This window comes from Pelobates fuscus, chromosome 6, assembly GCF_036172605.1.
Source record: "Pelobates fuscus isolate aPelFus1 chromosome 6, aPelFus1.pri, whole genome shotgun sequence".
Taxonomy (NCBI): domain Eukaryota; kingdom Metazoa; phylum Chordata; class Amphibia; order Anura; family Pelobatidae; genus Pelobates; species Pelobates fuscus.
In genome coordinates, this window is record NC_086322.1 from 288487257 (window position 1) to 288512925 (window position 25669).

The 25669-nt window shown below is 42.3% G+C and overlaps 1 protein-coding gene across 13 annotated transcripts in view; it reads right to left on the reverse strand.

Moving 5' to 3' along the window:
• Window positions 1-2468: 2468 nt before the first annotated feature.
• The window catches only part of LOC134615043 (microtubule-associated protein tau-like), a 68590-nt gene continuing 45389 nt past the window's right edge, over window positions 2469-25669 (reverse strand). For 5 of the 13 annotated variants that reach the window (XM_063459398.1, XM_063459397.1, XM_063459393.1 and 2 more), the window contains 8 exons: window positions 19851-20048; window positions 18239-18347; window positions 17870-17923; window positions 16673-16944; window positions 16213-16305; window positions 13767-13848; window positions 8007-8113; window positions 2469-4674 (listed from right to left, as the gene is read on the reverse strand). In XM_063459398.1, the coding sequence (XP_063315468.1) occupies window positions 4459-4674; window positions 8007-8113; window positions 13767-13848; window positions 16213-16305; window positions 16673-16944; window positions 17870-17923; window positions 18239-18347; window positions 19851-20048 (1131 nt within the window). In that variant the 3' untranslated portion in view covers window positions 2469-4458. Of the gene's footprint in view, window positions 4675-5453; window positions 5578-8006; window positions 8114-13766; window positions 13849-16212; window positions 16306-16672; window positions 16945-17869; window positions 17924-18238; window positions 18348-19850; window positions 20049-25669 lie in introns of all 13 variants that reach the window. The other 8 variants (XM_063459405.1, XM_063459403.1, XM_063459401.1 and 5 more) reach the window with 7 other exon arrangements.

Below are 25669 nucleotides of genomic sequence, written 5' to 3' on the forward strand. Positions count from 1 at the left end.
AGCACCATTAACCTCGCGATCGCCGCAATTGCGGCGATCTGGGGTTAACTTTAGTAAATGACAGAAATTTTCCGTCAACGGTCCTTAACTGCAGGACAAGGTTGACGGAAAATTTCCGTCACCGGTCGGGAAGGGGTTAATCCTGTGATTACTAGAAAACCGGGATATAGAAATAATTTTTTCTTAGGAGCAGGGGTAAGCAATCTTTAGTATTCCATATTTTGTGGACTACATATCCCATAATGTTCTTAAAGCCACAATGCCGGCAAAGCATCAGGGGAGATATATTCCACATCTGTTGTGCCAAAGGCTACTTCTGGTCCAGATAAAGATTACATTTTGGCCTCGTCATTCATTTGGAATTGGTTAATATACGATCTAATGTGAACTTAACTTTCCCGTTTGAATTTGATAGGACACCTCTAGCCTGGAAATTAACCACTTGTTACAATTGCACTGCTTGGAATTGTGCTTTACCCTAATCTCACCCTTGACCAGGCATAGGCAACCTTCGGCACTCCAGCTGTTTTGGACTACACCTCCCATGCTGCTTTGCCAGCATTATGGGGGATGTAGTCCACAACATCTGGGGTGCCAAAGGTTGCCTACCCCCTGCTCCTAGACTCTGCTGTGTTGCAAACTAAATACTCTTCTATCTATGGTAGTCACGAATCTTAGTGAAGAAACTGGACGTCCCTCCTCTGCCCTTTATATACGATCAGGAATAATTTCACTGTGTAGAATAGTAGACACTTCGTCAAGGCTACCAAGTCTTTTTGTCAACAAAAGGAGTGATTTTCTAGTATTTTACTTTGGGGTTGCATGCAGAACCATGAGGTGGTATTAAAAAGCTATTTCATAAATGCCTCGCAGCGGCCTTAAATTTGTGGTTAGACTTCAGAGATCTGCAACCTTATTGTAATTGATTGTAAATATCTGTAGGTCCCCTCCAGATCGGAGTGTAACCAGGGCCGCCGCGATCATTCTATAATGCCTGGCTCATACTGCTGTTCTCCTACAATGAAGAGATATTTTTTAGGCGTGATAAATGTAGAGCTGACTCTCTCAGCTGATCACTGGCTGCTCATTGTGAGTAAATATACTTACTATTTTATTTATTTTAAATCAACTTGCAATGGGTGGCCAGTAAGGTTTTTTTAAACTTCCCAATGGACTAAGGTTTTAATATACTCACCAGAAGCAGTTGGTCATTGATATTTTGTCGTCCTTTTTCAACAAGGAATTTTTATGAGTATAAGTGTGAACAAAGACCTTTGGGTTAACCTGTTGCCCTTACTTTGCACTCGGGATCCATTGCAAGTTTGGAAAAGTTAGCTTTTTGTGTTTGTTCAGCTGTAATTTTCCTCTTTTTAAATTTAGTGTCACCTAAACAGAGGCCTGACCAGGCTTTTAATCACTTCGGTTCAGCATCATCTCTTGCGCATCATTTTAACATCTACAGCAGGGATCGCAAACTTTGACTCCCAGAATTCTTTGAATGCACTAGATGGCCAGAAAATCCCGTTAGCTGTGGTTCAGCAATAATTGCCTCTATGAATGGCTCTCATGAACATCGCCCATTACCATTCCTTCGATCGAACAAGTAGCAGACGCCAGAGGTGGTTGTATAGCATTGGTGGCATCTATTCTGGTGTTCTTTGTTAGAGGTGGGGCTCTAACCAAACCTACAAACTATACAGCTTACTGCTTAAAAGTAAAGGTTTTGTATTTGTATTACATAGATATATATTTACATTGTTAATCACAGGTCTACACACCAGTCAAGCCATAAGACTTTCTTTAACCATAAATCTCAAATTTGCAGTGGTTACTACTGCAAAGGATTCTGGGTGGGCATATGCAAATGAGTTAAACTTTTTTTTGGGGGTGGGGGGAAATTATTTATTTTTAATATGGATTCCTTAGAGTATGTTTGCTGTATACAACCGCTTAGAAACCCAACTCAGGAAGAGATGCAAAGCCAGAGAACCACTCATGGACAGCCGTTTCATCATCGTTAATGCAACTCCTTGGCATGAGCTTGGTTACTAGCTTGCTATTGAGGCTTGGCGTTACTTGCGGAGCACAAACCAAGAAAGTTATGGTGGGGGAAAAAAGTGATTGAAAAGCCCTTCCACCTGCAGTCAATGGATAGTCCACAAACAAGCCAACCAACCAGCTGCACTCACCTGAACAAGCATACATCATAGCGTGCTGGGGCCAATTCATTACTGTTTAGTGGATGAGTTCGTGCGATGGATCTATATCATACAATCTATAGATATTTTTAATGCAATAAAAGAAGTTAACTTTAAAGATAATTACTCAGCTGCCTTTTTATGGAAATGTGATGCTAGTTCTGTGAAAAGTTTGAACAGAACAAAGTTTTTTAACTGGAAATGGCAATCAGTATGACTGTTTCCCCCCTCCCCCCTCCAACCAAAAGAATTAAAGACCCCAACCAAAACCTTGTGTTGTATTAATAACTTTATTTCCAAATCCACTTTTACAGCAACAGACCGTGTGAACCAGCTGGTCAGACACGACACAGAATATGGACAGCCACAGAAACGATGCGGGTGGGATGGGGGGGCAGCGGTGGCGGTGAATACCTGGGGCGGTTACTGATGGAATCAACAGCAGGGAATGGGAATTTAAAACAAACTAAATAACTAGTGAATGGGAACTTTTTTTTTTCTCCCTTTCCATTTTGCGAAATAAAATAAGCAGCCACTAAGATTTCCTTAAATTCTGTTACACTTGGGTGAGTTCTTGGCTCGTTCGGGTGGGAGAGAGGGGCTGGGTGGAGAAACTGTGCCTGATTATGCTTATACGCATTAGCTGCCACGGGGAATAACAGGCCGCCCCATCACTAGCAGCCAAAGACCTAATCACAAGCTTTGGCAGAAGGTGGGTTTGGTAAAGTTCTTTCTAGTTGTGCTAGGAGTCAAATTAAAATACTGCGCACATGGGGGAGGAGGCCTATGATAGTTTAACAAAAAAGTACGACATTCATCATACAACCCAATGCAGTGGGGAGAACATGATCGTTTCCATGGTGATTGTCCTACTTTTCTGTTAGTCACACTTTATTAACTATCCCACACACTGCTTATGCCACGACAGGTTTGAGGTCACCATCATCTCCTAATCCTTGGTGTAGTAGTGTTGTAAGAAAAGGCCGACTGGCAATAGTCACTCGCTTTATGTCTACGTTTAGCAGCTGGGAGGAAGCATTCATTCACAAGAACTGGGGAGCAGGGCAGTATTAGAGAAAGGGTGGGCAACAGCTTGAGGATTAAGTTGAGAGCACATCGTTACAACTGTAGATCTACCGAAGCTCTACCTTTTAGCCCCACCGTGATTTGAGAGGGTAGTGGCTTAGATATCTTGTACCTATCACAATTGACATGAGATGCATTCAAGGCTTATAAATTCATTTCTAAAGCGCTAGTCAAATTGCTGTGAAATACATAGACAAAATGTTATCTTTACATTAAGATATTAGCTTGTGCCTCCATGACTGTAGCCTTTTCAGCTGCTCTTGGGCTACATCTCGTAAATCCCTGGGTGTGAGCTTGTAGTTATGCACTCACACCATTCATAGCACGGAGATATATACTAGGCAGTGTGGGGAAAAGTACCCAGACTTCGTGCATCCATAACATTTATTCTGTGTCTGCTCGTCATGTTCTTAGCAGAATGCATAGATTAAATGTTAGAACTTCTTCGAGTAGGCCATGCCCTTGATTCTTGACAGAATCGAAACTTTTGAACTGAATTGAGGGTATCTCCTGCTTGTTCTGCTTAATGTTTGTCGGTGCTTTACAGCTGTCTCTGAGTATGCTACTGCCTGCAAGTAATGAACATTAACACTGGTGGCAAAGAGATGGGAATTAATTATTTTTAAGCAGTAGTAACCACCTACCAGGTCCATGCATCATTCTACCCTGGGGGTGAGGTATAAATTAACTTATTCTTATTCCCCCAAGCACTGCCAACGTACAATATTTAAGAGCTGCAGTGTAGCTAGCCAAAAAAAAAAAAAAAATCTAGGTTGCACTCTCTGTGGACTAGGCGTAATAATACAGTAGACACACAGAGGGCGCTCTGAGCTTGCGTACACACCTGCATACGCCCCTTTTGTGCCAAATTATATTATGAAACAAAATATACATACACATCCCTTAAAATTTCCTTTTGCCCCTGATGAAACCATGAAAAGGTGGTATACAGAGCCTGAAAATCTGCCCCGTTTAGTTCTGGTATGGGCATGGTGGCAATACCTATACAAAAAGGGAGAACAATATAATAAATACGCAAGAGGCCAGTTTTATTATGAAATTATGTGTGGGTGTTTTTTGTTTTTTAATCTAACGCTTCCCTTTTCTTGTTTTGTACGTCTCTCACCCCCCCTCCCCCACCTCCAAATCTTAGCCCCTCAAAGGAAGGAGCACATCACAAGCCTTGCTTAGCGAGGGAGGCGGACACCGCGTCAGCCAACATGGAGAGTTGCGGAGAGTCGGCCATGTTGATGCTACCGGAAGAAGACACGTTGCTGAGACGCCGGGGGGACGTGTCGCCCGACGGGTTAGGAGATTTGTAAACTATCTCGGCTCCGTGATCCGTCTTGGCTTTAGCGTTCTCCCGGAAACTCAGTTTGTGAGATTCAATCTGTAAAGGAGAATTAGTAAAACCGTGTAAAAAAAAAATCGGCAAAAGGCACCTGTTCTACACACACCCAAACGTCTGACATAGCAAGACAGCGAATTGTAAATCTGATAACATCACAGCACGTTCTCATGGTATTCCGTTTGAAAAGACACCATTGCAAGGTCATAGCATCAATAACATTTTATATATGATAAAGTTTTATTTACTCTTTCAAATAAAAAAAAAATCCATTCAGTTGCTCAAGATCTGAATACAAATTCCATTAGTTGGTAACATAACTGATTTGCTAGTTAGCCCAATATACTATTATAGAAACACCATTTTTTATTACCAGGTGAACTCAAAGTAACCATAGAAACAGCAACTGCATTGCCAAGGGATTTGACATAACTATGGAAACACGGATTGTAGACCAATATAAGCATGGAGGTATTAACTGATTTACTAGGTAACCAAATGTAACCTTGGAAACAACACCTGTATCGGTTTGATTCTACGTCTTGTTTAGAGCTGCCAAACCTATTCACAGTGAAGATGAGCACAAACCGCACACATTTAGCCCATTCCACTTTGGAAAGTTTTATAAAGTTCTAAAATAATGCTGTCAAGATTTGACCCCACTCATTTCACCGTCGGCTATGTAGCTCATATTAAGTCCATTTACAGATACTGAATATCCACTTGTCTTCTGAAGATCTTAGAGAGTCCATTATTTTTTTTCCTGCCACAATACAGAGAGAAAGGTTGCATTAAACCACCCTCCATGGCAGGGTACTTACCACTTTATACAGCTAACAAGTCTGGCACCTCCGTCTCTTCAGGCAATGGGGAAGGATGGCCTGGGGAGAGCCTGTTTGTAGGGGATTGAGTAGCCTTGTTCTTTTCCTCTTTCCCTTTCTCTCTCTGGAGGTGATAAATGAGGTAGGAAATGGATGGAGTTGGGGAGGAGCAAATTAAACGATAGAGAAGGGGCATGATGAATGAAAAGAAAGACAGCAGGAGACTCAGTGATCACCGATCTATAATTTCAACCCATTCCCTGACTATTCCACCTCTTGAGTACTAGTTAAAATGATTTAGATCAGGTCTGACCAATCTTGCTATTCCAGCTGTCCAGCTACACTACAATCACTGTAACTGCATACTAGCCAATGACTGACAGATATTACCAGAATACGTAGCCTGTGAACAGCTGAAAGGCTGGATGTCCATGAGATAAACTAGCTGTGATGTTGGGCTCCTACGGTTAATAATGACTCTGAAAGTGAACATCACTGGTTCAGACCAATGTGCAAGCAAAATAATGTGATTGGATGCCAATTGATGAGCCCCTAACTCATACTTTGTCCTCTGCACAAACATATTGTCAATATGGATCTTCTCCCAGATACTAATTTCTACATCTCCACCACACATTTTGTGTAAAAGAGACTTAATCGCAGGTGTATTTCACTTTGTTAAGAACTGCGACACTGTAAGATATGAGGGGCAGAAGAACAGTTCGTGGTTGCCCAACGCATTTCATGTATGCGACACATACAAAGGCGATCGATAAACTGCATAAACATTGTATGCATGAGGAACCCATAAACCTACCACCAGTATACTATCTGTGCTTAGTGTTAACGTAATTTCACTTAATATAATGTTCATTTTAAGAATATTAGTTCCTATGCCAGTGATTACCTCTACACTTTCTGGATGTTAATTTGCTGCAATTTGTGAATCAACACACCAACTATTATATTTATTCTTGCACACGGTTAGAAAATCTTATTATGTATGTCATTTACAGAACTACCACTAGCTTAGTGGCATCTGTGCACCAATCGTGTTCTACCTTCCTCATACACAATTCAACCTCTGCTTTTTAGCCGAGTTAATTCTCACTCTAAGTTGCAGGATAACTGTGTAATGATATTCGCGATGACCTGTGTGATAATAGCTACATTTCTATCTTTGGTGACACTGAGAAATAGGATGTGAAATTTAAAAGGAAATAGAAAATTTTAAGGAAAATAGAGGCGAATATAAAACAAAGCTAGTAAGGAAATGAGATGAGAGAGAGATTGTGCTAAGCAGTGATAGATTGTAATCTATCTTTATAGATGGAAAAATAAAATCCTTTCATTATACAGAGCTGTTGGATGGAAATAACAGTCAATGAGTTCTCTCCGCACAGAAACGGGACTATTCAAAGTAGCACAGGAGACAATGCACCACAATGTATCACTTCTTAGGGAATCTCTCTCAATTAGACAGGTGAAAATAAAGCTGGGTTTGGTAAGAGAAGGGGGAAATCATGTTCTATTTCTGGAAGAAGACAACTGGAAGGCAACTTTTCTTGAAAGAGAGGAAGTGGTAGAAACCAGTGCAGAGCCCACGGGAAGATCCAGTGTAGTGCTTGAAGTGACAGGGCGAGCGGAGAGTGCAAAGTTGAGACCCATGTGTGTACTTACCATGAAACAAGCATACTATAAAATCCCCCAAAAAGTGCTTATTGGTTGTTAGCTAAAGCATTCGTGCACAAGAAACACATTCAACCATTTGGGAATATCAGGATTGAGAAATTACTTCCAAACGAATGTGTTGCTGAACCCTTATTCCCCAAATAGTTTACAAAAAAATATAACAAGGTCGAAAGAGTAGATAGTTAGTCACACAACACAGAACTCAAAATAACAGAGACACTGCCATGGCTCTCACCATCAAGAGCTCATATATGTTCTATTTCCTTTTTTTAAAATTCAGACTTGTGAAAAATACGTGGGGAAACACACCTTTCGAGGGCTTACAGGAATAAAAAATCATATGTTTATGTACAGTTTAATACGATCATCTAAACAAGCTCATATACCCACAGATATTTATGGAATGTGCTCTTCAAAAAATATGTTGTAATATAATTGAATTTGATTTAGTCTTTGGCCTATGTTGCTTGCTATGTATTGTTAGGAGATCCTTGTAGTGAGACAAGACATGTATACATGTACTGTGCTATATCCAGAGAAATAAAAGAGAACTCGGGGACTGGCTACACGAGAGGCAGTTACGTTAAAAAAAAAATGGTAAAAATATATAATAATGATTTTTTTTACTAGATGTATATAATGAGTTATAATGTGGGTTTTGTAAAAAATAAATAATACAACCATGAAGAATGTCCATAATTGGGAACTTATCGCAAAGAGAAGATTTTTCTCCGTAAATACACCCTCTGGATTTTACGTTGGCACTCTCACTAGGAGATGACTGCTCTGACTGGGGTTCCATGGCACAGTCTCATGTTACCTTGATTTCTCAACAGGTGGCACTCATTGACCCCTTTCTACCTTTTTGTTGCCTCCTCCAGGGGTATGGGTGACATTGTCAAAAGATCCGATCTTTGACTGAACTTTAAAATCCAGTTTCTCTGATTTCACTTCCACATTACCACCTCCTGCACCAAGAAAAGACACGAGGAAAACATAATTACTATGAGAAGTCATTGGAAGATGGCCTATGATGAGGTCAAAGATGCAGAAACTATTATGCCATGTGCTAAATTTAATTGTACTAAGAACTAAGGCCTTAATTTAATATTTTTGAAAACACTGATGATTTAAAAGAACACTATAGTCACCTAAATTACTTTAGCTAAATAAAGCAGTTTTAGTGTATAGATCATTCCCCTGCAATTTCACTGCTCAATTCACTGTCATTTAGGAGTTAAATCACTTTGTTTCTGTTTATGCAGCCCTAGCCACACCTCCCCTGGCTATGATTGACAGAGCCTGCATGAAAAAAAAACTGGTTTCACTTTCAAACAGATGTAATTTACCTTAAATTGTATCTCAGTCTCTAAATTGAACTTTAATCACATACAGGAGGCTCTAGCAGGGTCTAGCAAGCTATTAACATAGCAGGGGATAAGAACATCTTAATTAAACAGAACTTGCAATAAAGAAAGCCTAAATAGGGTTCTCTTTACAGGAAGTGTTTATGGAAGGCTGTGCAAGTCACATGCAGGGAGGTGTGACTAGGGTTCATAAACAAAGGGATTTAACTCCTAAATGGCAGATGATTGAACAGTGAGGCTGCAGGGGCATGTTCTATACACCAAAACTGCTTCATTAAGCTAAAGTTGTTCAGGTGACTATAGTGTCCCTTTAATATGTAGAAACACATAGTTATATTTTGATATATTGATATGGTCAGGAATACAAACGTATATTCTTGACACTAGTGTTAAAAACACTATTTGGGTGGTCAGCTCCCCCTTACTCCCCTCAAATGGGAAAAAACTCACCTTTATTCCAGCGCCACGCAAATCTGCTGGCGCTGGTCCAGATCCGCCTCCTTGGCTGACATCATCAGTATTGACAATCTCAGCCAGGGCCGCCATCAGGGGGTGACAACCATGACTGTTGTCACGGGCCCGGCGGCCCTGGGGGGCCCAGACTGCTATGGCAGTCCTGGGCCCCACTTTCCCTCTCTGCACACATAGATAGCGAATATCGCGATCTATGTGTGCAGCCGCGGGCCCCCGGCTCCCTGTTACCGCTAGAGGGGGCCCAGGCAGCACACAGCTTCTCCTCTCTTCTCTCTTCTAATAACTCTCGCGAGACCCGCGGAGCGTTGCCATGGCAACCGGGTCTCGCAAGAGTTATTAGAAGAGAGAAGAGAGGAGAAGCTGTGTGCTGTGAGGGCCCCCTCTGCGGTAACAGGGAGCCGGGGGGCCCCCCCACCGAACCACCAGGGATCATGAAATCTCCCCCCTCCCTGGACACAGGTTAGCAGGGAGGGGGGAATAACATTTACATTTAGTTTACACATTGCACATTTACACACCCTGCATACACTAACACAACACACACACTGCATACACTAACACAACACACACACACACACACACTGCATACACTAACACAACACACACACACACACTGCATACACTAACACAACACACACACACTGCATACACTAACACACACTGCATACACTAACACAACCCACACACTGCATACACTAACACAACACACACACACTGCATACACTAACACAACACACACACTGCATACACTAACACACACACTGCATACACTAACACAACACACACACTGCATACACTAACACAACACACACACACTGCATACACTAACACAACACACACACACACACTGCATACACTAACACACACTGCATACACTAACACAACACACACACACTGCATACACTAACACAACACACACACACTGCATACACTAACACACACACTGCATACACTAACACAGCACACACACTAACACACACACACTGCATACAATAACACAACACACAACACACACACATTGCATACACTAACACACACACTGCATACACTAACACAACACACACACACTGCATACACTAACACACACACTGCATACACTAACACAACACACATACTGCATACACTAACACACACACTGCATACACTAACACAACACACACACACACTGCATACACTAACACAACACACACACACTGCATACACTAACACACACTGCATACACTAACACAACACACACACACTAACACACACTGCATACACTAACACAACACACACACACTCCATACACTAACACACACATTGCATACACTAACACAACACACTGCATACACTAACACACACTGCATACGCTAATACAATACACACACTGCATACACTAATACAATACACACACTGCATACACTAATACAACATACACTCTGCATACACTAACACAACACACACTCTGCATACACTAACACAACACACACTGCATACACTAACACAACACACACACTGCATACACTGACACAACACACACACACTGCATACACTGACACAACACACACACACTGCATACACTAACACAACACACACTGGATACCCTAACACAACACACACACTGCATACACTGACACAACACACACACTGCATACACTAACACAACACACACTGCATACACTAACACAACACACACACTGCATACACTGACACGTCATACACACACTGCATACACTAACACAACACATACTGCATACACTAACACAACACACACACTGCATACACTGACACAACACACACACACTGCACACACTAACACAACACACACTGCATACACTGACACAACACACACACACACACTGCATACACTGACATAACACACACACACTGCATACACTAACACAACACACACTCTGCATACACTAATACAACACACACTGCATACACTTACACACACACTGCATACACTAATACAACACACACACTGCATACACTAAAACACTAATACAATACACACATTGCATACACTAATACAACATACACTCTGCATACACTACACACTAACACACTCACTGGATCCACTATACTGACACACACTCTGCATTCGCTACACATTAACACACTCTGCATTCACTACACTAACACACTCTGCATCCGCTACACTAACACACACTCTGCATCCGCTACACACTAACACACTCTCTGCACTCACTACACATTAACACTCTGCATTCACTACACATTAACACTCTGCATTCACTACACTAACACACACTCTGCATCCGCTACACACTAACACAATCTCTGCATTCACTACACATTAACACACACTCTGCATTCGCTACAAATTTACACACACACTACATTCATTACACTAACACACACACTACATTCATTACACTAACACACACTCTGCATTCATTACACACTAACACACACTCTGCATTCACTAAACTATGCACACACTCTGGATTCACTATACTGACACACACTCTGCATTCACTACACTAACATACACTCTGCATTAACTGTACACACAGCATCCACTACACAAACATCCTGTATTCACAGTACACACACTACATCCACCACAAATTGAAACACTCTGCATTCACTATACACAGACACTGCGTCTAATACACACACTACATCCACTACAGACACTGCATCCACTAAACACATTTCATCTAGTACATACAAACACTACATCCATAACTAGGAAAGTTCCACTTGTGAGGATGGGTCCAAGAAATTGGAACCGCCTCACTGGTGGAAGAACACCTTAGTGGACACTCCAGGGGTGTCCTGGGGCTTAACCCCTATAGGTAAAGAATGAAAAAAGTACTCAAAAAGCTGGAGTGATCCAGACTGGCTGAGTATAGTACTGGAAAAATAAATAAATAAATAACCATAGAATATGGGTACAGTGTAATCTGAACTGAATTGATAAGTAGATCTGTGTAACGAAATATAGTGAAACCTTGCCTTAATGGCTCACCTCCATATAGATCCAGTAAAACCTTAATACCTATTCTCTCAAAGAATCACCACTGGCTACTGACTTTATTGGGCAATTAAACATGGTCAAGTCCAGTGGCTAGAGCGTTATGAATAGGTGAATGTCAGACAGCTGACATAGGTATCTGGAATAAGGTCACTAAAAAAGTCTGAATATGGTGAACGCCGAATGGCTATTGATTAACGCTAGTATACATAAGGCCTACGATAATGCGGCTGCAGACGACTGGTTAAATCAGAGGCCAAGATCGGCATTAGGGGTAGCATGCAGTCACTTCACTGTAGAATGAACGTCTAGCATCTAGGTATTCATATTCCCCTAGAAGTTATTGCTAGGTAACTGTAACTCTACACTTGTAGTGGTTACAATAACTACAGGGATGTGTACAGCATGCTTATCAGTATTCCCCAATGACACAGAGAGGAAAAGTCCTCTATAGACCAAAAGCAAAGTAGTGACCCAAACAGAAGGAGGTGAAAAAAATAGTAGATAAAGGTTAGAGTGACTCTATGTGCAGAACCATACTTAGAATGTTGGTTACCTGCACATAGTGATAGATAGCCCTAGTGAGAAAAATGTGAAGGAAGATGAGCCCATAGAGCCCGACGCGCGTTTCGGTGCTTGCTTAGATGCACCTACATCCACTACACAAACACACACGACATCACTGTACACACACTACATCCACTACTCAAATACACTCTGCGTTCACTATACACACTGCGTCCGCTACACAAACACACACTCTGCATTCACTGCACAAACAGTATCTACAAACACTACATCCATTACACACATTCTAATTCACTTCCACTATACACACCACATTCAGTCCTACATCATTGTGAGCGGACTAGGTAGGGCGTGGGCGGGCCCGGGAGGGATGAAGTGGGGGGGGGCCCAGACCTTGTGTTTTGTCAGGGGCCCCAAAATTTCTGATGGCAGCCCTGATCTCAGCCAATCCAATGCTTTCTCATGGGAAAGCGTCAATTCTAATGACATATCAAGGACGCGGGGTGGAGTCAAATGCCACGCTGGCCAATCAGCATCTCCTCACAGAGATCCATTGAATCAATGCATCTCTCTGAGGAAAGTTCAGCGTCTCCTTGCAGAACGTTGTGCAGCACTGACCCAGGAAGCACCTCTAATGGCCGTCTGAGTGACTGCCACTGGAAGAGTCCCTAGGCAGCAAATCTCTGAAAAGGCAATACTACATGAATATGCCTATAAGGACATACCATACTCACCAGAACATCTACATTCGGTTGTACTTGTTCTTGTTACTATAGTGTCCCTTCAAATCATTTGTAAAGCTTACCCAAAAATATTATATTGAGGCTTAAGTTTGGCAAACCGGATATTTTTGAACTGTATAGTACCAGAGGCACTAGACATGCTTCCTCCTTAAGACCTTCCAAAATCGACGGCCTTTATGTTTACCACCGCCTATCTAGTTTGATGATGCAAGCTGCGTCCAATGCTTCTGATAGGACTTAATGATTCTATGAGAAGCATTTGATTGACGGAACTCCTTATTTCCCCAAAGCTTCAATATGAGACGTAAACTGTCCCAGTACTCAAATAAAGGAGATATTTTAAAATAGAATTCAACCTGGACACTTTATATTTTGAAATTTACTTTACAACCAGCAGCTTCTCAGTATCTCAGTTTCTCCTGAATTCCATTTGTTCCTCACTTATTCACACCTTCTAGGTTCAGTGTAGAGAAGTGCTTTAAAGAGGACAGGTTGGAGTGGAAGTAAACAGTGATGGTGGTAATACCTGGCTTGTGGTGGATGTTGCTCATGGATCCGCACTTTGAAGTCACGTGTTTCAGGTCAACTGGCTTGTGCGTTATTTGTATCTGGGGTGATGCAATGAGAGAATAGATGAGCTGAGAAGTGGTTGCAGGGAAGAGCTCCCCAGTGGAAAATGAAAAAGCAGAATCCAGCTATTATTGTTAATATATCTCAGGCCAGCTGCAAAGGGGTTAACTGCATGTGCAATGCCAGTATCGAAGCTACTCAAAGCAGATTATAAAAGCATATTGAACTGAAGACATGCAAAGCATGCAGCTTTCTATGTAAGATTAGTGGGCACGACCGCTGGCATAGCTGGGGAGTAGAAACACTGACTGTAATCTGAAATGTTCACTCAAATGCCCATCAAAATGAAACGAATGCTTCTCTCACACAGTCCTTAAATGGACACTGTAGGCACCCAGACCGTTTCAGCTCTTTGAAGTGGTTTGGGTGCAGTGTCCCATCACCCTTAACCCTGAGCATGTAATTATTGCAGTTTATTAAAATTATCTGCTAGAGTTAACTCCCCCTCTCGTGGCTGCCTACCAGACAGCCACTAGAGGGTCTCCCGGGTGCTTAGGCGACTTTTGGTCGCCTAAATGACGCTGGACATTCTCACGTTATGTATGTGGACTTCCAGCGTCACTATAGGGGTAATCCTAATGCGAGCGCACCCATTAGCGTGCATGCGCATTAGGTCTCCCCCGCCGGCTGACGTCGGCAGGAGAGGAGTGAAGGCGGTCCCGAGCCAGCGCATAGTTTGTTTTCCTGTCACTATAATTTCCCTTTAGTCACTACTTTCTCGTAGTCCTACACCTACACTGTAAGCAGTATCCTAATATACTGCTTGAAGGAATAACGCTTCCAATTTTAGTAGACTCTGTATTAGCAAGACTCAGCACATGGCACCAGGCCACAGGGGAGTCTGTTATAGCACTGAGTTTATCGTGCAAGCCTTCTCCCTGAATCATGATTAAAGGAACACTCAGAGCTCCATAACGGTTAAAACTTGCTGCAGCTGTTATGTTGCCAGGAGTGCCTTTGTGTCCCCCAAATTTTAAGTAGTCAAACCTTTGTTAAATGCCTTCACTAATAACGCAAAATACCTACAGTAAAAAGCTAAGTGTTCCTTTAAACATGAAGGGATATACTGGCTAGCAGGGATATCCCGTCTGCTGTCAGGGATTTAGAGTGACAGCAAAATGTTCAAAGTTGGAAATATTCTCCAAGTCATAGAAACATAGAATGTAGTATCCCTTCGATAGCTCAGCTGGTAGAGCGGAGGACTGTAGAGAGAAACATAGAATGTGACGGCAGATAAGAACCATTCGGCCCATCTAGTCTGCCCAAGTCAGCTAGGCTTCCAGCTCTATTGGCATAACACGTAAAATTCACTGCGAATACCTGAAAATGTTCACACTTCAGTAAACAATACTGTATTCTCTAAATTACTGACAAATGCCCATTTGAAAATATTACCTGTATATTTATATTGTTCACATACTGGTTATATGTTGGAACCGATTTAATTGGAACGTTATTCTACATTTATATGGTAACTAATAGGAAGAAATTTAACTCAACTCTAAATTCAAACTATATCTCATATATAGGCATTCATTTTTATTACCTGTTATGGGATTTTCTGGATTTTTTCTTATGATGATTTGGAGACAGCTGATAGGGGTGTACACCTAACTCTGAAGGATGCTGTAGACCAGGCATAGGCAACCTTCGGGACTGCAGATGTTTTAGACTACACCTCCCATGATGCTTTGCCAGCATTTCGGTTGTAAGAGCATTATGGGGGATGGGGGAGTGCCAAAGGTTGCCTATCCCTGCTGTAGACTGTAGCTCATGTCACTCTTAGCCAGGCACATGATGGGAGAGTTACAATCAATTTGCCTGTCAGTAACTCTCTATTCAACCCATCCATAATTCGATGGTATGTGTTGTTTTAATTGCGCCAATCAACGTGACTCATTCCTATATGATGATTAACTACAGATACAAGCAGTTTAACATCCCCAGTGGTTAATGAATGTGGAGCATATCATTGCATTCTAAGCAGCCAAACTCAGGAGCCAGATACACTTGCCACCAGTTTAGCCATCAGTAACCAAATCTAACAGCTACAGCAAATATCCAGCAAATCACAGGTTATGGTGCAATGCTAGAATTAAGGAGAAGCCAAACCAGGGAATTAAGAAATAAGACTGCATCCCTTTAGCATGTTGTGATTTTATCCACTGATCGTCTGCTGGTGCGATTAAGTCTGGGAGCGTGCATTAATCGTTTAATATCCCCTTGAAGTGGGCAAAGAGGTAGTTAATGATTACGGTGAGTATAATAACAGATTGCACAGTTTCTTTGTTATCATTAGTGTGTGTCAACGAATGTGTCTGAACACAAAGCTGGTCACTCACTGCTCCTCCCCCTGGGGTATGCTTCAAGTTTTCTTTCGATCCGCACTTGGACTGAACAGTGCTCACATCAAGCTTCTTGTGAACAATCTGTACCTGTAAGACGAAGGAGGCCGGTCGAGGAGTGAATGGTGGCCAAGTGCGGTGAGAGAGTGGGATGGATGGACGTCACAGATGGTAGGGTGACACTATGCAGTTTGTGGTGTAAATGATGCTGATTTCAAGGTAGCAGGCTTTAAGCAGACAGGAATAGTGCACATTAACCCCTTCACTGCTATTGCTTATTGCTTTTTATCCAATACGAGGATCCTTGCCTTACTCCCTTAAGATCTATTCACAGCTGCCCCCCACTGGTGATAGCTACCTTGCTGCCTTTGCCCTATATAAGTCTGATACTTCTCAGCTTCGCCCTTTCCTAGCAGGACAATGCGATACCCCATCACGATCTATTGTGCCTCTGTACCTTGCCACCTCCTGGCTGGTGCCGAATATTTTCAGTCGAGCCGATCTTAGAACGCACATTCTTCAGGTCCGGCATTGGTACCGCGCTAGGTACAGGCTGAAGGCGGCTCTTGGCAGACGCTGGGGATTTAGGAGGAGTGCGGACAATGGCGATCTTTTTAGGCTCCCGGTTGGGGGGTGTCTGCGTGGAAGGCGTACGGGTGCGATTGGTGGGTGTTCCTGGAGAGCCAGGACTGCTGTAGCCGCTTCGTTCACCGGACTTTGGAGATTCTGCTGCACAATAGTGAAGAGCAGATGAAAGCTATTATACATAATAAATGACAAATTTCCTTTTCACTAGTTCAATATAGTTCGCTTGAAACCCTTACCCTTCTTACTGATAAGAGGATTTACAGTGCATCACATTTCAGTTTTAAAGATCATAGAGCAGGCGTCTAAAAGTACCAGCCATGGGGCAGTTTCCATCCCCCTAAACACTTTAATGTGCTCCTGGGCCGCCCATCCTGGAATATTAATGTATGTCTGAGCATAGCTCCCCATGTTCCGAATTGCTGATAACCTGGCCCTCATAAGGGCTGCAAACACCCCATTTTTTATGTGGTTGAGGAGGCTGGCCGACTAGGGAGCTGTGTTTGTCTGCAGTTAATAAAGTTCTGGCATTTGACAGTCGTATACCAGAACTTTATTGATAAGGTCATCTGGTTGGGATTCCAGAAGTTCTGTTTTGAAGGCAAGATGTCTATGAGTAAGGACCTGTAGAAGTCTGAAACACATTGGACTTTGGTCTGGTGGTTCCCTGAGGAGATTCAATAAATCACTTTTTTTCTACTGGGGTGCTTCGTTAGATATTTCCCCGCAATTGTACAGTGTTCTATAGTTTGGAGTAGAACCCTCATGTTCTCTACCCAGGAGATATTATTATTATTATGATGATGATAAGTGTGTTAAGCTCCTTATTATTTTTCTCATATGTGGAGGAAGGGCACAAATTAAAGGTATGTAGAAAGCTAACAGGGTCATGTTATAGAGTAATAAATATAAAATTACAAAACATAGGCCGAACATTCTCCAATTCAGCTTTAGTCACAACTTGGCAATGTCTGCCTAATGTTTGCCAATCAGACTTAAATTAGCTAAAACAGTGTTTGACGAATAACTCTTAAAAGAGCACAACCCCCACCCGTAGGATGCTGCTTACCTCTCTCAGGTTTGCCCACACTGGAAGCTGGTTTCCTCTGATCCCGTCTCAGAGCTGAAGAAGAAGAATGGATGTGACGTCATTGATGGAGCAGTAGATATCGAATGTGGCCTAGTCACCTTCTGCTGTATTGACTATTGTGCACTTTTAGGTTTGGGAAAATCACACTTGTATACAAACAAACACGTCTCTGGACTATTCCTTCAAGATATATTAGACTTGGAAGTGGAGCTCATTTATTGGATCCATTTCCCATTTCTTCTTAATTTACACACACAGCTCTGTTTATACTTCCCCTCTCCCCAATAATACCATTTCGTGAAATATTAAACACAAATGCACACCGCGATTCCGCATTACCAGACTTACCAGTTGGTGGAGTTTTGGGGGTGGTGGGAGTCTTTGATGGGATTCTGGAGACATTGGCTGGGCTCCTGGTAGCTGCTTGCTTAATCCCTGTGGTCTCCAGGCTACCCTCCTGCACAAAAAATAAATACAAAATAAAATATTACTCTGTAATTCCTCAAAATGAATCACTTGTAAGTGGATGTCCGTAGTCTAGAACTGTTTTTCCAAACCAGTTTTTATGTCCTTACCCACCAGCATTTTGGGATAACCCTTCCTTACTAGGTACTAATGAACTATCCTTGCTTGAAAATAGGTTGATCATTCACATCACCAAAGACATAACAGGAGCTACAGAACATTCTCAACATCCATGTTAAAGGGACACTATCATCACCAAAACAATTATAGCTTAATGAAGCAGTTTTGGTGTATAGAACATGCCCCTGCAGTCTCACAGCTCAATTCTCTGCCATTTAGGAGTTAAATCCCTTTGTTGCAACCCTAGTTACACCTCCCTGCATGTGACTTACGCAGCCTTCGTAAACACTTCCTGTAAAGACACATCTAAGGTTTACGCTTCCTTTATTGGAAATTCATATCTCTTGCTCTGTTAATAGCTTGCTATACCCTGCAGGAGCCTCCTGTATGTCATTAAAGTTAAATTTACAGAGCAGGAAACAAAAACTTACATCTGACTGAAAGCAGGCTGTGTCAGTCACAGCCAGGGGAGGTGTGGATAGGACTTCTTAAGCAGAAACAAAAGTGATTTAACTACTAAATGGCAGAGAATTGAGCATTGAAACCTCAGTCATGATCTATAAAATAAAATGTTTCGGTGACTATAGTGGCCTTTTAAGACACAAGTACATGGGTCTATGTTGGCTAAATTTTGCAATTTTAAAAGTGTCCGCGTAAAACAGCTGCCGAATATCTCTGCTTGTTAAAAAAAATCTATCGTATTTGCACTTTTAAACTTTGCAATATGGTATCTGATCCAAAAACGTACACCTCCGGGGATAAAAGCTTACTTCATTTAGCATTAGCATGACAAGGCCTTCTCATCCTTTTCATTAACCTAACTCTATAGAGGCATGACTGTATTACACTATGACCTTTTTATACATCACCTCTTCCTGTTACTTTGTTCTCGGCCAACGTTTCTGTACTCTGTTTCCATGGATAGTGTGTTGTTATTTCATTGCATATAGGTCTGTTTAACATCTACATAACTACCAGAACCACTCACATGGAACACACACCACGACAGACAAAAATAAACTGCATTTGCACATACTGACAAGCCGATCACTGAATGATCAAGCAACATAAAGGAAACATGGAATACATTTAAAAAAGTAAAGATGGAAGAGCACGGGATGGGAGGAGTGGGGATGGGGAAGTCATCTGAGACCACTCGGAAAATATCTGGAAAGGAGAAACTGGGGAATATAGTTTTCTTAGGGGGTTAGGCAGTGTTTTGTCAGTGCAGAAGAAACAAGAGGTTACAGGAGAGCCAGGAGCGTAAGGAGCGTTAGGTTTGTTATTTTGTATTACAGACAAACTCTGAAGCAAGGGGAGGTGACGAAGGAAAGTCAAGAGATTTCCAGGTCTCTCGGGCTCACACTCTCCTTACCTTGGATTTGTATGTTCGTGTCGTGGTGCTGGAGAGACGAGAAGTGGCAGAGGGTATTCTTTGAGCAGGGCTCCGCAATGGGGCAACTGTCGAAGCCGAGCTCTTTTTCTGGGTTATTGTACTAGCAGAGGGTGACTTTTTGGGAATTGTGGAAGTTCTGTTGTTCGAGTGTTTGGTGGGGGAAGGAGAGGAGGAAGTCTTCGGAATGCAAAACAAAATATTAAATCAACAGCAACATAAAATAAAACGAAAATAAATCATAAGATGGATGGGAAGATGAGTTTGCAAGATCAATAATTAGGACAGCAATTATCCCCGTATGACATAAATAATGTTGACCAGTATAATCTACATAAATCAAGGTGTCTCGTCACTGCGTCGTGGGGAGCGAACATCACTAACGGTCTGTTCTATCACTCTGATCACTGAACAGGTACATTCAGCGCTGTAATAGGTCCAACAAGTCCGTCCTATTACCATGATTGTGTAACATGACTCGGCAGCGGTCCTATTGCTCTCAGTGTGGACCGGACACTCAGTCTTGTCTCTGTAGAGTAGTTTTACGATCATGTGGGATGTTATATAATCTTGACACTGGAAAATTACATATTTGCTTGTCCTATTAATGTCACACAGTAAAAAGACTATAGAAATTACACTATGTTACTTAGTATAAGGCTAGGTGATACTATTTTATAAGTATCACAGAGTAACATTACTAATTCAGTTACTCTGTCGGTAAAACACAATTTTTGCCTTTGGAATGCCTGAAGAATGGCAAAGCATCATGGAAGCTGTAGTTTTAAAAAATCTGGAGATCTATCATCTTTTGGACACCCCTGCTCTATTCAATGCTACATACAGGTCTAAGCGACGTGCTCTATCAGTACTCTTATCGGTGTAGCACACGGTGTGTCCTTTAGATATACCATGCAGTTTATCTAAAGGAAATCTGATGCATTAGAGAGGTTTGATTTAGACCAGGGGTAGGCAACCTTTGACATTCCAGATGGACTACATCTCCCATGATGCTCACACAGGTACAATGCTGGCAAAGCATCAGGGGAGATGTAGTCCACAACAGCTGGAGTGCTGAGGGTTTCCCACCCTTGATATAGAGAAAGGGAACGTGCTGAACCTTAAACTAGAGATCTTGCAAAATAAAACACAAGATGATGCATGATTAAATCAAAAAGAAACTATAAAATGCAAATGGTAAAAAGAAGGTACCGAGTGTTTATCGGTATGGGGGAGAATTCCTGGTTACCTGCTAAATATGCATTTAGGGGCTCTTTCATTTTTGCAGTTGGTATAAGAGGATGCGATAATTGTACCCAAAGAAAGTAAAATAAAACTGCATTCATTGGAACGTGGATTTACCGAGGGATTAGAAATGGCACAAAAGCATATACATATACATAGAAATCCATTTACAGCTGGAATGGGTCATCACCAAAGGGAAAGTCTGCTTTGTGTAGAGGTGACAATGAAATGAGAGGACAGCTCTGACAGTAAATATAATAAATACGGGTTTATTTAACATGACATGACATTTCCTGTGGTCTTACAGAATGCCCCTCTACTTTACAGGCCGTCTAATACAAAGTGTGACTGAGAGCACTAGTCTCTGCAGGTCACACGGGGGCAATTAAAGGATTTGCAAGGGGGTAAAGCAGATATATCAATAAGGCTGTAAAATGGGAAATATGGTTTTTTGGGAGCAAATAAATTGGACAGCATAGTGACCTGTAATCCACGCATGAAGGTGCTCTGTGCACGAGAGGCCCCCAATTCATCCGACAAGGTACAGTTATTGCACACAAATAATAAGCTAGACATTTACAAACACTCCTGATCAAAGGGAGTTTTGTATTCTCCAAGGTTTTCATCTAGCAGTACGTGGAAGGGATGGATGCCCAAACAACGCAGATGCATTTACAATGTTGCTGTTAAAGATAATTACAGTGCTTGGTTCTAACCTGCTAGGCACATTGTGCTATTTAATCCCAAGAGGCTTTGTATGTGTTGTAAGGGCGTGAGGGAATTCTGGGAAGGGCGGTGAGACTTCCAATGCAACAAAACAGTCCGTTTTCAAACCTACACACTGTCTAGACCAGGAGTATCCAAAAGGTAGATCTCAGATGTTGCAGAACTACAACTCCCATGATGCTTTGCATGCTTTTAGAATGCCTATAGAACAACAAAGCATCATGGAAGTTTTAAAACATCTGGGGATCTACCTATTGGGCACCCATGGTATAGACATTGGGGTTTAATCACTAAACGCCGGACTGTAGAGATCTCGAAACTGAATAGCAAAATAAAGGCAAAATAGCCAAACAGTGACTATGGCCAATCTCTCCAAAATTATCAGTTAACTACAATACGCAGCGTTCTTCAGTAAAAAATGAAGTGTCAGGAATTTAAAGGGAATTAAAAATGGATTCAAGCTTTAATTGCGACAAATAGTTGAAATGCAAAACACTCTAAGCCGCATCTTCAGTTTGGCCGTGTTGCCATAACTTTTAAATTATTTTGGATTCTTGACAAATTTCACATTTTTGAATAACCCTGCGAGTTTTTAATCCCACTTTATTTTTTTATAAATGCAAGCCATCACTCGCCCTGTTTCTCTAGACAGCTCACATTATACAAACTATTTGCATGGATAAAATAATAGGGTACGTTAAAAAAAATCCTGGATTTAGTCTGATGTATAGTTTTGCAAAACTGAGATTTGTGTGCACAGCTTTCAGTGCTAAACATGTATTCTTGCTCATTAATGCAGTGTATTAATATAATTTTACCAGCGACAGCTATGATAGATCACTCGGTTTGATTGAATTAATGCTTCTTGTTCTAATATACAGTTTATGTTATTAAATCAGCACATATTTAATTTATATCTTCCCATGGGTGCAACAGTCATTTTTGTTTTTGCCCAGCAGATGGCGCTTTTTTGTTATCCGAGGGCATAATAAGGACAGGAGACTCTTTCTATTCTATATGATTTAGACTCATACATTAAATTAAAGGGACACTATAGTCACCACAACAACTACAGCTTAATGTAGTTGTTCTGGTGAGTATATTCATTGCCTTCAGGCATTTTCATGCAAACACTGCCTTTTCAGAGAAAGGGCAGTGTTTACATTGCCCCTAGGGACACCTACAAGTGGCTACTCCTCAGATGGGCACTGAAGATGCTTCCTAGGGCAGAGCTGCACAGTAGGCAGCACCGCAGTTCAGCGTCTCTACGCTCTGCATGGGGACACTGAATTTTCCTCATAGAGATGCACTGATTCAATGCATCTCTATGAAGAAGTGCTGATTGGCCAAAACAGTGTTTGGCCCCGCCCCCATCCCTCCTTGCTGATTTCAGCCAATCCAATGCTTTCACTATGGGAAAGCACTGAATTGGCAAAAAAATCGGCAATTCTGATGACATCATCAAGGAGCCGGATTAGAGGCGGGGCCAGCACCTGCAGACCCAGGAAATGCTGGAAATATGGTGATTTTTATTTCCTTTTAAGGGGGGTGTGGGGGATCAATCCACCTAAATGGTGGGTTTATCACTATAGGGTTAGGAATACATGATTGTGTTCCTGACCCTATAGTGATCTTTTAATTACAAACTTGCTCTGCGCAGATAATAAGAAAAAACACGGTTGTCAATTAATTGAATCTATAGCACCAATGCCACAAATTGGCACATAAAGGCCTCTTGAAGTGGCATGAAGAGCCTGTCTAAACTGTAGCCATTCATTCTGGGGAGAACATGTAGTGGGATTTGGGTGATATTAGTCTACATCAAACACTTTAATGTCGCAGAAGAAGTTGCAGGCAGCGGTGTTAATTTTGGCAGCAAATTTGGATTCAGTTTAAGTCGTTGTCTTTTGACTAAAAAGCCATTTTAGTTTTAGTCGTATTTTTGTCATCTTAATTGTTTTAGTCGACTAAATCTCCAGTAGATTTTAGTCTTCAAGACTAACATGTAATGGGTTTAGTTAGAGTCTCTATCTGTCTCTTTTGTCCCTTCCCCAGCCCCTCTGTGTCTTTTTCGGTGTCCCCAGCCCCTCTAGGTGTTTCTCTCCAGAGCCCTGATCTGTCTCTTTTGCCCCTTCTCTAGCCCCTCTGTGTCTTTTTGTGTCCTCCCAGCCCTTCTAGGTGTCTCTCTCCCAAGCCATGGTCTGTATCTTTTGCCCCTTGCCTAGCCCCTCTGTGCCCCTTTGTGTCCCCCCAGCCCATCTAGGTGTCTCTCTCCCAAGCCATGGTCTGTATCGTTTGCCCCTTCCTTACCCCCTCTGTGTCTCTTTGTGTGTGTCCCAGCCCATCTAGGTGTCTCTCTCCCAAGCCATGGTCTGTATCTTTTGCCCCTTCTCTAGCCCCTCTGTGTCTCTTAGTGTGTCCCCCAGCCCATCTAGGTGTCTCTCTCCCAAGTCATGGTCTGTATCTTTTGCCCCTTCCTTACCCCCTCTGTGTCTCTTTGTGTGTCCCCCAGCCCATCTAGGTGTCTCTCTCCCAAGCCATGGTCTGTATCTTTTGCCCCTTCCCTAGCCCCTCTGTGCCTCTTTGTGTCCCCCCAGCCCATCTAAGTGTCTCTCTCCCAAGCCCTAGTCTGTCTCTTTTCCCCCTTCAACAGCCCTGCAGTGTCTCTTTTGGTCCTCCCAGTCCATCTAGGTGTCTCTCTCACAAACCATGGTCTGTATCTTTTGCCCCTGCCACAGTCCCTCTGTGCAGTGTTAATTTTGGCGGCAAATTTCTATTTTGTTTTAGTCGTCATCTTTTGACTAAAAAGCCATTTTAGTTTTAGTCGTATTTTTGTCATCTTAATTGTTTTAGTCAACTAAATCTCCAGTAGATTTTAGTCTCCAAGACTAACATGTAATGGGTTTAGTTAGAGTCTCTATCTGTCTCTTTTGTCCCTTCCCCAGCCCCTCTGTGTCTTTTTCGGTGTCCCCAGCCCCTCTAGGTGTTTCTCTCCAGAGCCCTGATCTGTCTCTTTTACCCCTTCTCTAGCCCCTCTGTCTTTTTGTGTCCTCCCAGCCCTTCTAGGTGTCTCTCTCCCAAGCCATGGTCTGTATCTTTTGCCCCTTCTCTAGCCCCTCTGTGTCTCTTTGTGTGTCCCCCAGCCCATCTAGGTTTCTCTCTCCCAAGTCATGGTCTGAATCTTTTGCCCCTTCTCTAGCCCCTCTGTGTGTCCCCCAGCCCATCTGGGTGTCTCTCTCCCAAGTCATGGTCTGTATCTTTTGCCCCTTCCTTACCCCCTCTGTGTCTCTTTGTGTGCCCCCAGCCCATCTAGGTGTCTCTCTCCCAAGCCATGGTCTGTATCTTTTGCCCCTTCTCTAGCCCCTCTGTGTCTCTTTGTGTGTCCCCCAGCCCATCTAGGTTTCTCTCTCCCAAGTCATGGTCTGAATCTTTTGCCCCTTCTCTAGCCCCTCTGTGTGTCCCCCAGCCCATCTGGGTGTCTCTCTCCCAAGCCCTGGTCTGTCTCTTTTCCCCCTTCAACAGCCCCGCAGTGTCTCTTTTGGTCCTCCCAGTCCATCTAGGTGTCTCTTTCCCAAACCCTGGTCTGTATCTTTTGCCCCTGCCACAGTCCCTTTGTGCAGTGTTAATTTTGGCGGCAAATTTCTATTTTGTTTTAGTCGTCATCTTTTGACTAAAAAGCCATTTTAGTTTTAGTCGTATTGTACTCATCTTAATTGTTTTAGTCTAGTTTTAGTTGACTAAATCTCAAACATTTTACTTGACTCCAATTGTGTCGACAAAATTAACAATGGCTGACAGCCAGGGTATTCCACTTGGGAAGGTGGGGATAG